The 13819-nt window shown below is 41.1% G+C and overlaps 1 protein-coding gene across 2 annotated transcripts; it reads left to right on the top strand.

Annotated features, from left to right (window-relative positions):
• Positions 1–6843: 6843 nt before the first annotated feature.
• On the top strand, positions 6844–13593 carry LOC125273880. Of its 2 annotated transcripts, none has more exons than XM_048199656.1 (3): positions 6844–6906; positions 9673–10082; positions 11537–13593. In XM_048199656.1, exons 2-3 carry the CDS (start codon positions 9762–9764, stop codon positions 12902–12904), a joined length of 1689 nt encoding a protein of 562 aa, XP_048055613.1. In that variant the 5' UTR covers positions 6844–6906; positions 9673–9761; the 3' UTR covers positions 12905–13593. The 2 variants fall into 2 exon arrangements, with proteins under 2 accessions (XP_048055613.1, XP_048055621.1); XM_048199664.1 differs by lacking the exon at positions 6844–6906 and adding an exon at positions 7168–7227.
• Positions 13594–13819: the final 226 nt, after the last annotated feature.

Genomic DNA, 13819 nt, shown 5'->3' on the forward strand with positions numbered 1-13819 from the left:
GAATAGCTCTACCCATGTGTTGAGTGAGATGTATCCCTTCAGTGCTTGACATGGGCCAGTACTAGAAAGGATTTTTGCACACCAGCAGCTATCATGAAAACTGGCCTGGACATGTAGGTCATGGTGCTTTTGTAGCGGTCACTTAGAGAGTTTACGGTAATTTGTGGTAGAATGACAACTGCGGATGTGTGTAGTAGAGATAACCACTCTACCAACATTAGTTTTTATATTTGTTTGTGATTTGAGTTGAATGTTTATTTGGATACTTTTCCTCACTCAGTCCCCATGTATGCAGATTAGTGTGACGGCGCTTGAGTCATTTTATTAAACCCAGCTCCTGTCTCACATGTATCTCTTCCTCTGGCACCACACAATCTAACTTTGCATTACACTTTATGATATTGTGATGCCTTATGACGATCTGTATGTATTGTATCATAACATAGCCAAAAGTATCCAACCCTAATATAAGCTATATATTGTCAATATGCAAGCTTCAAGTACTGAGTACTGCTAATGTTTACAGTAATGTTTTTATTTAAATTTAGTGCACGTTTAATTCAGAACATATTTTTAGATGGGATAAATCTTTCTACCTCTGCTTCTGGATATCTGCCCTCTGGTGGTGGTTGTTGTAGTTGTTTTCTGTAGGGCATTCATTTATTCTCTGAATGCATTTCCCATATCAAGCAATAGGTGATACAACTGAGTGAACCCTAGAAGATTTATCAAAACCTGTTACAGGCCAATGCAAGTGGAAGCATCAGTGGCTTTTTACATTACAGTGATAGTTTGATGGCAGCAGCTTGAACGACAAGATGAGTGCAAATCCAGTTATTCACTGTCACTGTCAAATGTTAATGACCAAGAAAACTCTCTGATTAGAAGACATTAACATGGACTAAATGTGTTTCTTGATATTAGACTCAAGTTAGCATAGCATATCGCCTTGCTGGGGGCAGTTGTGGCCTACTGGTTAGAATCTGACTTCTGACCTGAAGGTCGCAGGTTTGAGTCTCAATGGCGGCAGGAATGATAATATGCTGATTTAGTTATTGTCTTTACATGGCTACTGAAACTGAGGTCTGACTCCAGAATCACACCAAGATTCCTGACTTGATTTTTAGTTGTTTGACCCCTAGAGTGAAGCTACATGTTCACTTTGAGAACTTCATGTTTGTTTCCAAACGCAAAGACTTCAGTTTTGTCTTTGTTTAACTGAAGGAGGTTTAGGCACATCCAATTTTTAATTTCATCAATGCAATCAGAGAGAATTGTGGGCATAAAGTAGTGAACGAACGTAGGAAATGAAGTCGTTCACTCAGAATTTTTATCTTACTAAGAATTATTTACTGTGCATTTGATATATATCATTTCATTTCAAGTTGCAAATCATCATTCATTATCCCCTCTGTCCTATAATATACTCATCACAGTGATCTCGTCTCCTTTCTCTTGGTTTCACAACCTGCCCCTTTAAAATATCCAATCATGGCCATTGCTCTGGAATGTGTTTCCCAAAAGCATTGTGAGTTTAGTTGATCGTAATGGTCTTCCCGATCAACTTGGGCTCACAATGCTTTTGGGAAATGAAGCCCTGCATTTTGACACAGATAACAAGATTAATAATAAGCAGAAAATGAGCTACATATTAACAGCAAAACAAACTCTGTCAAAGAGCATCTCCATAGAAGGGAATGTATAATGTCCACGTTAGAAACGAAAGGAGATTTTACGGTTTACTCAAAGGGTTTGTTCACCCTGATGTTTTTCCACAAAGCTTTATTTTGGTCTCATCTGACGATCAAACCCATCCCTCTGAAAGTTCCAGTAATGTCTGGCAAACATGAGATTGCTGTTTAAGGTCACGGCTGTCACCTTATCAGATTTTTCACACTACATGGCCAAAAGAATTAACAGTAATGATATATCGCAATATCAGTAGAAACCTTAAACAAACCCCTGTCAAGTAACAGTATAATAAACAAGCTTTAACAAAACAACTAATATCTTAACCTGTTAACTTGTTTGGAACCCAAATTAAAATACATAGTTTTTACACAGACTTCAAACATTGATTATTTGAAAGAAAACATTTGGCAGCTTGATAGCAGATTTATGGAACTTTTTTAAGATCATGTCAAAAAAAAAATTGCTAACCGTCTTTAGCTTAGCACACCGTCAAAATACAGTTTATGAGAATAACAGCATATTTTACTCCAAAACCGTATTATAGCTTCAGTCTAGTGATTGAAATAACTTCCTTCTGTTAACCGATGTGGCTTCTTAGAGGTGGAAATTATATTATTTTATAGTATTCAATACAGTGATAAAGGCTATGTTGAGTAGCATTGCATTATAAATATATATTTTCTTTATCAAATTAACCAAGAGTACTTGAAGACCACAGATAAACGACATACTGTCACAATGGTGTGTTAATTTTCTTCATGTTTAATCAGTCTGTACGTCTCTATCTGCATTTTATTCATCTGCAGCGATAGCTGGATGTCTTTGTCCATACTAGGGATTTCCTGGAACATCAAAAGAACATCAAAAGTAAACATACAATAATGTATACGTTTTTTTTTTTTTTCTCGAATGAGCACACTTTTGGACATAAAGCACAGAGGGATGCAAATATAATAAAACACATCTATAACATTTGTGTTTGTGACTAGCAAAATAATTGTATAGTGGCTTCCACATTGGTGAGACTCTCCTCTGTCTTATAGACCTTTTTCACACTTCCGTACCGTTTTTGGCTTCCGTAATGATCCACGCAGTGTAAAAGTTTTTCCGGTTACAGTGATAGATAGCCTCGATCAAAACCAGCTTGGGAATCAAAGTCTTTTTACGAATTAAATGTCATGAAAATGTTTAAACATTCTCTGTGAATTATTGGTGAGACTACCGAGCTCTCATTAAGAGCTAAATTTAATAAATAATTCAAAGTGATGGCAGTTAAACTGGTTATATTCTTCATGTCTGTTTGGTGCGGCTGTGCATTATCACGCTCCATGTGCTGTAAAGACAGTGCCTATGTCTCAACGTGTGCATACTATCCATCCTAAATTAGTCTATGTGACATTAGTAATATTCAGTGCTATTTAGGGTGGATAAAATGCACATTGGGATGTATAGAGTGTTTTTAGCGACATACTGGGGAAATGATCAGCTGGCAGCTCTCTTATCACGCAAGCCTGATCCTCTGATTCATGAAACAGGTGGTGCCCTTATGTGGACTTTCAGCGATTAAATGTGGTCACCTGCAAGGACTCATACACGCTGCCGCGCATTGATGATGCATTGGATTATGTAGTTGGATCCTGTTGGTTCAGCTATTTTGCGCAGCGGGTATTGGCAGGTAGAGCTAGTGACAGAGGCCCGGCCTAAAACTGCGTTTACCATAGGTCAAGGAATGTGGCAGTTTAAAGTGATGCCCCTTGGACTGTGTAATGCCCCGGCCACCTTTGAGAGGTTGAAGGAGAGGATCCTTAAAGACATTCCCCGCACCAGCTGTGTGGTTTATTTGGATGATCTGTTGGTCCATGCCAGAGACTTTGACCAGGCTGTTCATAACTTACGAGAGATTCTGACAACCATTCGTAGCGCCGGGTTGCGGTTGAACCCAGCCAAGTGTAACCTGCTCACCTGCCAGACACAGTTCCTGGGGCACGTGGTTAGCGAGAGCGGGGTGTCTACCGACCCAACAAAGGTGGCTGCGGTGAGGGACTGGCCCGCACCAACCAACATCACTGAGCTGCGGAGCTTCTTGGACCTGGCCTCCTATTACAGGAGATTTGTCAGAAACTTTGCAATCATCGCCAGCCCCTTACATCAGTTGACAAACAAGGGCCGGCGGTTTGAGTGGTCTGAGGATTGTGCAGTGGCCTTCCAGCATCTAAAAGCCGCTCTCATCAATGCTCCTGTCCTGGCCTACCCTGACCCCAACCAACCATTCCTTGTGGACACTGATGCCAGTAACATGGGGGTTGGGGCTGTACTCTCCTAGAGGGGGGATAATAACGCTGATGCCCTCTCCAGACATCCATGCTTAGCTGACGAATGTCAGTACTGCAGTCTTCAGGAATAAAGAGGTATGGGGCTCTCGTCGGCGGCAGTAAGGTCAGTTGATAGCAGTGGAGATGGGGAGCCATTTACCACAGAGCAGTTGAGGCAACAGCAGGCGAACAATCGAGTGCTGGCGAAGGTGAGGGGCTGGCTGGAGGCTTAAGCACGTTCAGACTGGCCAGCCGTGTCTTCCCAGGGGCCCGAGATCAAGACGCTTTATTCTCAGTGGGGCAGCCTGGAGCTCCACGATGGCGTGATCTACCGGCGGTGGCAGGCCCCTGGCGGGGTAATCGACCGTCTGCAACTCCTGGTTCCCTAAGCTTTGCAGCCGGAAGTTCTCCACTGGGTTCATGGGGCACCTGGAGCCGGCCACTTCAGAAACTCCGAGACAGTACGGCGGCTGTGGCAGCGGTTCTACTGGCCTGGATCTACAGAGCTGCATGTTCACTGCTGTGATGTTTGAACAGCGCAGAAGGGACCCAGCCAACGCTCTCATGCACCATTGCAGCAGTACCTAGTCGGGGCGCCCATGGAGAGGATTGGGGTGGACATTTTGGGTCCGTTCCCCATCACAGAGGCTGGCAACCGTTTTGTCCTGGTCGCAATGGACTATTTTACGAAGTGGCCAGAGGCGTATGGGGTGCCAGATCAAAGTGCTTCCACATCTGTGCAGTGCCTAGTGGACGAAATGTTCGCCCGGTTTGGAGTGCCGGAGGAACTTCATAGTGACCAGGGGCGGAACTTTGAGAGCCGATTGTTCAGTGATGTGTGCCAGCAATTGGGGTGAACAAGACAAGAACCACTCCCCTCCACCCTCAAAGCGATGGACTGGTTGAGCAGTTCAATCGCACCCTGGCAACCCAACTTGCCATCTTGACCAGTCAGCACCAGAGAGACTGGGACCAGCATCTGCCTCTGGTCCTGTGGGCGTATAGGACACTAGTGCAAGAGTCGAGCCAGTGCACACCGGTGGCACTGATGTTAGGGAGGGAGCTCCGCACCCCCTGAGCCAGAGATTGCTGGTGGGCTAGAACTGGAGTACCTCAGGCGATTGAAGGAGCGCCTGAGCATGGTCCATCAACTGGCCAGGGATGCTCTAGTGGATGCTGGAGCCTGCCAGAAGCGGACATATGACACTCAGGCTCACGGGCCTACCCTTGGGCCAGGAGGTAGAATGTGGGTGTTCTGCCCCAGAGGAAGCGGGGGTTGTCACCCAAACTGACTCATCATTGGCAGGGACCTGGAGAGATTCTGGACAAAATTTTTGAGGTGGTTTTCCAGGACCGAATGCCTGGACGGGGTCGACGGGTGGTGCTATATAAGGATCGGTTGGCACCGTACAACCCTCTGGCCCCAGAACAAGAAAATGGTGGGAGCCAGAGAGGCTCACAGAATCCACCCTCAGCGCTGAAACCGACAATGACGGACTCAGGGCTGAGCCTGGCGCTGAGGGAAGAACACCAGGGAGGCTGAAGCGTGGCCAGGACATTTGTTGGATTTTATTGTGGGGGAGAAAAGTGGAGAAAAGACAGTACTGCCTCCTACTGTTTTATTATGCCTATAGATACACTCATAGTCATGTGATGCATGGGATGTGAGTGCTTGTACTAGTATTTAGCATAGTACAAGTATACTAGTATAGTATAGCTCCGGTCAGCCCCACGCTTTACTAAATAACTGCCATTATATTATTACAATATGCTCAAAAAGAACATTGTGCTTCAAAAAAATACTTTACAGCTTCTTTTATCAGTCCATTCAAATGTTTAAAATTCATAGATACAATATACAATATGGTGCGATAAACCTAAAATAAATAAATAAATAAACTAATGTTAAACAAAAGGCACAGTTTTCACAATCTACTCTTCCTTGATTGTCCCATTAAGATGACACAGAAGTGCGTTCCAAAAGAAGAGTTTTTTTGACCCCAACACCCTTCATCCATTCGAAGCTCTCACTCTAAAGGGTAAATCCTTTGTAGGGATTAGGGCATAGCCCTTCCGAATGGAACGCAGGGCTGATTTTGCACGTCAGTAGCTGCGTGTGCCACGTCTTCTGCTTTATGACAGATTGGCAGAATTTAAGGTGCACTACCGCCACCTATTGTACTTTGTGATGTCAACTAGGTACTGGCGCTAGATTATTTATTTCTCATATACAATTCATTTTAAACATTACATTTATTCCCAATACCAGTAAATTGTCACACCCTTAATTAACACAAAATCAATATTGTTTTGAATAACATGGCTATTATTTTAGATTTTTGTGAATATTTTGAAAGAAATACAAAGAGAAGAAGAGGCAAAAACTATTTTTAATAGTCAGTTTATATTTTACCAAGGGTGCCAATATTTCTGAAGCCCACTGTATAAACATTGACCATCACACATGACCAATGTTTTTATGTTATATGCAATATGATTAATGACAGGGTGAGTAAATGACAGAATTGTATTTTTTTGGGTGAACTAACCCTTAAATCTTCTATAACTAAAATCTGTTTTAATTTCACTTATATTGGTTGCTTTCTTTCACTTCTTTGCCACAAAAAAGACCAGGTGTTTGCAGTTTCAAACCACAAAACTTTGTTTGTTTGTTTTTGGCACAAACATGAATGACAGTAAACTTACAATGCTGCGATGCTGTAATGTGCTGACCTCAAAACTCATCTTGGGGGCCAGCAGAGTCTGGTTCCATGAGGGTAAAGGGCATTTTTTTTCTTAGTATAAATATCACTACAGAAGTCCAGTGAGTTTCAGACTTCAGTTGAAGACTTTAGCAGAAGATTTCATCTCTGAATTTCACACAGACACACAGAGACTCCAGGTAATTCATCATTTAAATCAATATGAACAGGTGATATTAGTATGAATGTGATGATTAGAGCTCAAGAGATGATTCACAGAATTCAGATGTGATCACAGGGGATTTATAGACATGGTTTTATTTCAATTATAATACATCACTAGATTGACTGATGGAAATAATATCGGATATTATTCATTGTATTGGATTTTAAATCTTGCAATATTTTTGAGATAATAATATGCTTATTGTCTTTACATGGCTACCGAAACTCAGGTCTGACTCCAGAATCACACCAAGATTCCTGACCTGATTTTTAGTTGATCGACCCCTAGAGTGAAGGTACATGTTCACTTTGAGAACTTTATCTTTGTTTCCAAACGCAATGACTTCAGTTCTGTCTTTATTTAACTGAAGGAAGTTTAGGCACATTCAGTTTTTAATGTCATCAATGCATTGGCACAGGGAGTGAATGGGGCTGTAGTCGTTAGGTGATAGGGCTAGGTAAATCTGGGTGGCATCTGCATAGCTGTGATATGCAATTTGGTTCTTTGAACAAGAGCAGTCCAAGAGTTAAACCTTAAGAGACTCCACATGTCATGAATGTCAGATTTATGGTCACCGTTTCTCACATAATAACCTCCTTCTTTTAAGCATGACCTGGACCATTTAAGCCTGACCAGGTTTTCCATCCTGTCAAGAATATATAAATGCGACAATATGTATTGTTGATGTATACGATATGATGTGAGATATAGAGTTAGCTTTTTCCAAGCCTCGGTTTACTGTATTTATGAGGTATAATTCACCCAAGAATACACGCATCCTATGTTAAAGGGCACCTATTATGCCCCTTTTTACAAGATGTAATATTGGTCTTGGGTGTCCCCAGAATGTATTTGTGAAGTTTCAGCACAAAATACCCCACAGTTAATTTATTATAACCATTTGAAAATGTCATTTTTGGGGCCTGTTTTAAAAAGAGCTGTTTTGGTGTGTACCACCTTAAATATAAATGAGCTGCATATCCCCGCCCTGCCTTTGGATGAGGGCGTAAACAGTCGGTAGAAGCAGAATGGCTGAGAGTGAGAGACCCGCTGTTTTGTATGGCATTCAGCCGTACATGTTTGAACCGGAATCAGACCCAGATGATGAAGAGACTCCGGCAGAAGAAACACAATTGAGAATGGAGCAGGACGTCTCTGAATGGTTATTTGATACATTTATGTACTTATAGAGTTTTAATCACGCCCCTTTTGCAATTATGGATGTGCAACACACACACACACACACACACACACACACTGTGATAACGTTCGCGCAATTTTTTGAAACTACAAACACAAATACTGTGATAACGTTTGCTAAGTACATTAGATACACACTATACAAACAAGGTTTAAATGATATACACAGACATTCTACGACGACGACAACAACTTTAGACGCATTTGTTATTGAATTGGCTGACATCGACTGAAATGACTATTTGCTCAAAAAACATTAAATACAAATTAACTTTGAAGCAAGACCTGCTTTGAATTGACCCTCGTTCTCAAAACAGTCAGTCAAAAAATGATTCGCGCAAACATAAACGTATTTTGGAATTTTGAGTGGCGCCTTTCCTTCGTAAATAAAATCCATCCACTGCGTTTTCAGTGGCTCTGATGTCGGAAGTAAGTGAAAACTACTATGTTCATTATTACATCCCACAACAGAACACTTATGTTTCTTAGGAGACATTACCGGCTGTTGTTGAAACAATGGAGGATGGTTGACAGATCACTGACGGCGGGGTCTATGCCAAAACCAGATTGTCAATCAAACCACGTGGGTGGGGCTTAGCGCAATTCTACGTCACAGTGAGAGCAATCTTAGAACAGGGCGTTCTGAGACAGTGCTTATGAATGATTGAGATTGTAAAAAAAACCACTGGGTGGATTTTTCTCATTCTAGGGTGGTTTTGCTCACACACTGCCAACACACATTTATGGTCAAACAGCATGTAAAAGTGAATTTTGCATAATAGGTGCCCTTTAAACTTCACTGCATGTTGAATCATTAAAGGAGTAAGACACACATATTCTGGCTCTTGAACAGAGTTTGTCTTGTGTTTATCTATATTCACGCTCAGAAAGTAAACATGTAGAGAGAACAGCACACTATCGCGTGGGAATAAGGTCTCTAGTGTTCCTCTAACCAGACAGTCTCCAGACAATACGTTTGAACATGCTTTAATCACCAATTTCAGAGAGAATCCCACCAGCAAAAGAATACAACAGATTATATAGAATAGGAGCATGGCAAAGGTGACTTGATTGACTGAATGATTTTTCTATAATATGATTGGTTCTTCATATTTATAATTCAGTAAACCCTTATGTTTCTAGGTAAAAGCAAATCTGGATTCCTTGATTACTTCAGCTTGTTACTCAAAAGTCATGAGTTTATTTATTTAGACTGCAATCTTATTTTATTTTCCCTCGTGTTGCATTCAGACTCGATTTAGACACACTTATTGGAGGCCCAAGTGTTGGAGACATTTAGTTTTCTCCACCACAAAAAAAGAAGAATCCAAAGATTCTTGAGTTGAGTGTTACCAAGAAACACAGAGATGTTTGTGTTAGACAGGTATTAGAAAACTGAAGTGAAAATCACAAACTGTGCATGTAGTGTATATTTCTGAGCAAATCAGTGCTTTTGTTCATGCTCTAAAATAACCCTAAGCATGGTGAAGTAAAGACCCCATCATATTCTTTCATATTTCTTCTCATTTGTTAATTTCAGTCACACCTCCACAACATCACTGACTCTGACTGTGTATTTAAGGCAGCTGTGTTTCTGCTGTCTCTCAAACACAAGACCAGCTTCACACCATGTTTGTTCTGGGTCTGCTCACCTGTATTGTGCTGAGAGCATTCAGTGCTCAGGCAGAAGTGGTCGAGACCTTTGGTAAGTGTAGCAGGTTTTTCTACAAAGACACAGAACCACAAGGAATGGATGAAAATGCCAAGAAAATCTGTCAGAGGTTTGAGATCACCTCTTCTGGAGTTAGGAGATCAACTCCATACAACTCTGGTTCCTACGCTACTCTGTACTCGGTTCCTCACCGGATTCCCCTCTACAGCGCCTACACACTGGATCCTTCATGCTCAGACACTGCTGGAAGGACAGACAAGTGGCACTTAGAGCCAAAGGTAACTATGTGTTTCATTTCTAACAAAAGACTTCCATTAGCAGTTCAAGTCACGTTTATTTCTATAGCACTTATACAATACAGATTGTTTCAAAACAGCTTCAAATAATTGGAAAAAAACTCAATGTCACAAAAAATTTAAGCTCTGCATTTCATAAGAAACAAGACAGTAGTGTTCAGTTAATTCAAATGACCCTTCGCTAAGCCACGCCCGAAAACCGTCACAGGCCAATCGTGGTTTAACAACCGTAACTAGGCGCGGGAGGTCTGTCGAGCTTTTGAGCGAGGGAACATGTCAAAGCGCTGTGTGTAGGGATTGTGTTAATCTGAAACAAGTTTGGACGAGGTGGGGGACTTTTTGTCCCATCCCGAAACCTAAAACCCAAGGGGAGAAATGCCTGTGTTCTGACAATTTGTGCTACCCTGCAGTAGTGGTAGCACAATATGATATAGCGTTATTCATTAGAACAAGTATAAGTCAATAGCGAAAAATGCTACTTATCAGATTGTTCTTTATTAATGTCTATACCTACCCAACCCTAACTTACCCTTATAATAATGCAAGTACAGTAGTGTGTTATTTATCATGACAACAATGATGTAATATGTGTGCACGTGCAGTATGCCCGGGTAGGACAATCTGACGGGTAAAGTTAGGTTAGCTAGCTAGGCTAACTCAGCACATCATTGCTTGGAAATAATGACGGTTCTTTGTTCATAATGCCTATATTTGAATGTAAAATAAGATGATTAAAGGCAGGATGGAGTAGCCTGGTGCACTAAAAATATAAGCGGGAGAATGTTATCATTGCAAAGTGGTCAGACTCATGTCTTGTGTTTATTCCACAAGACTTATGGATAAGCTGTTTGATTTATAATTATTAGGTTATTTTCACAAACTTCACTTAACCTGCTGTGGATGAACAAAACTGTTCCTTGATTTGTGTTTCCCATTTGAATGGTCAGCATATGAAGCGGCTGCTGCTTGCGCTGGGAGCTTTAGCTTCAGTTTTGATCAAATTATTTTCTAATCGGTTGCATATTATGTCGTGGATATATCCCTCGAATGCATACTGTAGTCCCTTTTGTCTTGCTCTCGCTGATATTTTACCTGTTCGCCAAAAATGACTAATTATCTCCTTGGAAATGTCTGACACCGGTGCATACACACTGTAAATGACTTGCTAGGTGTGAAAGCTTGACAGTAACTAAGGAGGGCGGGGCATAGCGAAGGGTCCATTATTGGTCCTCATTCTGTTTTGTCATTGCAAATATTATATGAAATATATTAGATTGATGGTACTTTATTGAACGTTCTTATAAAGTAAAGCTGTCCACTGCAAGACAAAGCAGAGAGAAAGAACAAAACTTTTTTCATGTGCTGTTTAGAAAAACATGAAAGTCTTTTTCTCACAAGCAAAAAAACATTAAGCTAAAAACATATTTCTTCTGCAGATTTCTGATTCCTACTCCACAATTGATTATATGGTCCCTGAGAATCAAAACAATCAAGGTACTTATAAAAGAAATCAAGCCATCAGCAGTGACTACAGCGACACTGGATATGATCGAGGACAACTGAACCCCAACAGCTTCTCATGCACTGATAACAGCCGTACAGCAACATTTACACTGACCAATGCAGCACCTATGGACACGTGTTTCAATCGTATCCAGTGGAAGAAGTGGGAGAGCACTTTAAAAAGTTTTCTGACAGAGAAGCTCAACAGTGATCGTTCTGCAACAGCCTACATTGTCACGGGTACGGTGCCTGATGCAAATCTACGGATACCACAGAAGGAAATCTCTGAAGAGCCAGAAAGGGTGACGGTGCCCTCTTACATCTGGACGGCTGTCTGCTATAAACACAATTATAATAATAAAAACTCTTTTTCCTTCGGCTATATAGGAGAAAACCTGCCCGGAGGTAATGTAGAACTGATAAGTGTCTCAGCGCTGAACAGAGTGCTCAGTCATATCAATGTAGTCAAAGCTCATATGCTTTCAAATATTAAGATCTTTGTGGATGATTGTTTTGAAGACAATAATAAATTAAAGGAGGTTAAGAAAGCATTTCAGAAATTAATCAGTCTCCCAGTGACCCCAAATGTGCAGAACACAATTAATGCGCTCCAAACAGTCAGAACTAATGGAGAGGATGTCAAGGTGACTGACATGAGTGTAAAATTAACCTTCAGCAGTTCGAGCTCTTATTCCACTATGGCAGAAGAGCTACAGGTTTCTACTGAAAGAGCTTGTCTTATAACTAATTACGGAAAAGAATCTGTTGAATGCCAGTTAGTCCCAAAGAAGCGCAATATTGCGGCTGATGGCTTGCCCTGCTCAAGCAGCACCAAGCCCTGCTGCTCCACTCCCTGTCTGTACAAAGAAAATCTCCAGATCTACTGGTGTTCCTCAGGCCAGGAACTGATAGCGTGTTCACCCCCGTACTCACTCATCACGTATAAAGGAGAGAGATGCAAGGATGATCACCCCTGCAGCAAATACGGTCAGGACTACTACTGGTGTAACACCATCTCTGGCGGCTGGGATTACTGCAGTCCTCCGCTGTGGAGAAGTAAGGCTAAAAACGGGCAGTACTGCCGCAGCGACCACGCCTGTGCCACATATGGTTCAGGTTCTAGGTGGTGCTACACAGATGATGGCACAAAACACAAGTGCTGTACTTCTGACAGCTGCTACTCCACTGTGACTGACCAAACCTGCAAGCCTAGTCACCCCTGTGGCTACCATGGTAAAGATTACCTGTGGTGCTACACTACTGATGGCAGCTGGAATTATTGCTGCACACGCTGTGGTTAGTTGGTTTAAAAAGTTGATTACAATTATTACTAAAGCAGGACTTCACAAAGTTCATTGTGATTGTACTTGTAGTGCTTACTAACCTAGAAACTCTTTCTAACATAAAAAGTAAGAGTCTCTGTGCTTCTATAAATATATTTTAGAAAATACATTTTCCTAATGATTCTTATGCAAAAATCAACAGCTTAAAAATATATAAATCTTTTATACATTTGCAAATTCATACATTAATACTTGGCTTTCAGTAAAAACATATCTTTGATATATATGAGTGTGGACAGATCCACACAAAACTTACAGAGCAATGATGTGATTTTCATGAAGCAAAATTCAATCTGTGTCCATCTCCATCCACTCACACTCAACAGAACACAGTCCAGCTAAAGCTTCACATTTCAAGTCAAGTCACATTTATTTGGATAGTGCTTTTCATCTTGAAAATAAGTTTACAAATAATTATGGCTTGACTCATTGTCCTAAAGCAGCTTCACAGAAAGAAATCATACTTTAGTGTTTATAATATCTTTAAAGTTCCTGTGCTGTCGACTGGCGCTGCTGCAGTATGTTTTAACAATGAGACTGTTGTGCTGCCATCAGTAACTTGTAATGTCTTTATTAAATCAAAATGTCTTCTGTCACTTTACATGTCACTTACTCAGACAAAACACCAATAAACACGTGTTGCATAACTCTTGTGAGAGTCTTTCTTCATACACTCAAGCAGTATTTTCCTCAGATAACTCAATTCTTTATCCTGTAAGCAAACATCACAATGTATTACAGTCTCTGTTGTGTCCTAAACACTGTATAACTGAATAGCCAGTCAGGGTGTCCATGCTGACCCCTGTCCACCACCGAAAGAGCCAACAGTGAACTTCAACAAAATCACTATTACCTCTCAAGCATAATTCATTT

The sequence above is a fragment of the Megalobrama amblycephala genome, linkage group LG1 (assembly GCF_018812025.1).
Source record: "Megalobrama amblycephala isolate DHTTF-2021 linkage group LG1, ASM1881202v1, whole genome shotgun sequence".
Lineage (NCBI taxonomy): Eukaryota > Metazoa > Chordata > Actinopteri > Cypriniformes > Xenocyprididae > Megalobrama > Megalobrama amblycephala.